The sequence below is a fragment of the Diabrotica undecimpunctata genome, chromosome 2, assembly GCF_040954645.1.
Source record: "Diabrotica undecimpunctata isolate CICGRU chromosome 2, icDiaUnde3, whole genome shotgun sequence".
Lineage (NCBI taxonomy): Eukaryota > Metazoa > Arthropoda > Insecta > Coleoptera > Chrysomelidae > Diabrotica > Diabrotica undecimpunctata.
In genome coordinates, this window is record NC_092804.1 from 15,045,272 (window position 1) to 15,047,720 (window position 2,449).

The 2,449-nt window shown below is 33.6% G+C and overlaps 1 protein-coding gene across 1 annotated transcript; it reads right to left on the reverse strand.

Moving 5' to 3' along the window:
• Positions 1 to 208: 208 nt before the first annotated feature.
• LOC140433204 (enhancer of split mbeta protein-like) lies at positions 209 to 1,336 on the reverse strand. The gene has a single exon (XM_072521244.1). It carries the CDS (start codon positions 1,264 to 1,266, stop codon positions 730 to 732), a length of 537 nt encoding a protein of 178 aa, XP_072377345.1. The 5' UTR covers positions 1,267 to 1,336; the 3' UTR covers positions 209 to 729.
• Positions 1,337 to 2,449: the final 1,113 nt, after the last annotated feature.

The window sequence follows — 2,449 nt, forward strand, 5'->3', positions numbered from 1 at the left end:
CTAGTATGGTATTAGCAATATATTCTTTGGTATTAGCAAAAAAAAAGACGCGTATATATGCGTCTATATTCTTTGGTATGGTTAAAGGACGTTTTATCTACAATGGACCAATCTCCTCATGGTATGTCATTGAATGGTCAAAAATATTAAGCAGAGAACTCCCTATACTTAAATATTAGGTATAAAATAGAAAGAAATTAATAAAAAAAGGTTGTTTGAGTAAAAATTAGTTTATTTTATTCAAATACAACTAGTACAAATTAGATTTAGGTCCACAGAGTTTATTTAAAATAATATTGCCACTTCGTTAAATCGTTTTCTCTTACCTAAATCCAACTTTAACAATATATGTATGTCAACTGAGATATGTAACAATATAACCTGGCTTTTCTTATTACTATTATCACAGAATTAAAGCTAAAAGTACTATACGCATCAAGCAAATATTCCAACAAAAGAATTTTCCATTCAGAATTTCTTTTTGTGTGTAAGAAAAAAATTTGATGGTGCTAATAATAAGAAAAAAAAAGGAAGACAAATAGATATAAAGGCTATCTGGAAATATTTGTTAAAATAGACATTTGTAAAAAATAGATAATTATTTTTTCAAGTTATTATTGTAACAAATTTTCTATTGATAAAAGAATTATTCTTAAAAAACTACCAAACACAAAACTACTTACAAAAAATCACAAACATCACTACATTAACATAAAAATAACAGTCTTTTCACCAGGGCCTCCACATTGAAACTTGCGAAGCAGTAGAACATTTCAACTTAGATGTAGGAGAACCTTGGGGGGAAACACACTTTTGAGAATACTGGATATTGAAGTTATGAGACACGTAATCCAATTGCCTCACGCAAGCTCCCAAATGTTGCAGCAACTTTCTTCCAGCCGAAGGATCTATGATTTCCGAAGGGGTTGTGATGAAGTGAGTAACTTCCTGAGCACATTGAGTGAAGCCAGCTCTAAATCGATCAGCGTACGACTGTTCCGGTGGTAGTACTAACTGGTGGTGGCTCTTGAGATTGTGTAAATGCCTCACAGTTAGTTCTAAAATATCAGCTTTTTCCAATTTCGAAACGTTTTCTCCGTCGTTTTGAAGTGCTGTCACCATCAACTCTTTTAATTCGTCCAAACAACGGTTTATCCTGGCCCGTCTTTTTCTCTCTAACATCGGTTTCATCACTTTCCGGTACTGATATGTTCTTGAGATTGGTTCTTCGTTTAACTCACTGGTGGTATATGCCGGCGGCGCCATTATTCGTAGCACGTTTTACGAGCACCGTTTAGAAGAACGACTGTCGAACCACGATGGTATCAAACTTAAGAATGAAGTTTTGTTTAAAGCTTTTTAGTTTTATAAGGATGTTCCTGGTTAGAACGAGAGTGGGGCAGGTTGCATTGTATGAATGAATGGCTAGAGTTTGACCACAGGGCCGGTCTTACGCTAGAGAATATATTTCACTGAAAGTTTATATAAACAGAAAATTGAAATTTGCTAATTTTTAGACGTTTTTTAAATACTTACATTAAACGGATTTGCCAAAAATCGTGTTTTTTTTGGACTTACCATAAAAATGCGAGAAAAGGCCAAATTTTAATAATTGCTATGCAGAAAGTTAATAAAAGTATGAAAGAAGATAAAAAAATTAAAAGTGGAATAAAAAGAGGTAGATCATTAAAAATGGACAGAACAAACAACTAATAAAATAGTAAATTATCATAATAATATGACATGTAATAAAACAATTGTGATTATCAACAGGATTTTAATGTTAAATCAGGTAAAAATGCATATTAATATTGTTAAATAGTCCAAATTCATTTAAGTTGCACATCAAAATTACCGTTATGCGCACTAGTTGAGTTTTTGTAGACCTGCACATTGTTACCATATTTAAAATTTATTTTTACGGAATAAACAAAGATATATTGTTAAATCAAAAGAAGTTAAATATATATGTATAATAACCTACCTTAGTATGCCGGTGGATACAATTCTGCCGCAGCTTTAAAAAAATGGTGCAGCCTCTCCATGCGGTAAGGATATCTCCTCTTGAAGTAAAATCCCGCGAGGTATCCAATAAAATACTCCTGCCTGACGCCATATTTAGGAATACTACTGCGAACTTCCCGCCACAACCTCTCAATGTTATCCTTCATGGGCCAAACAATTATATGATTTCCAACAATCACTATAAATGGTTGTCCCAGGAAGAATCCATTCGCGAAATATTCCGAGCAAAGTATCGGCATCCCTCCTATCAACAAGAATAAGGAAAAAGTTCCCAGTGTTTTGCTCGTATCCTCCAAATATCCATTGGCCAGTATACAGACGTCCTCTATTGTACTTTCTCCTTCCAAACTTGGCCTCGTCGACCTCTACAACAGTATTATTTTCGCCCAGCTTTGTAGAGTTGTTTTTAGCGAAACTAATAAAC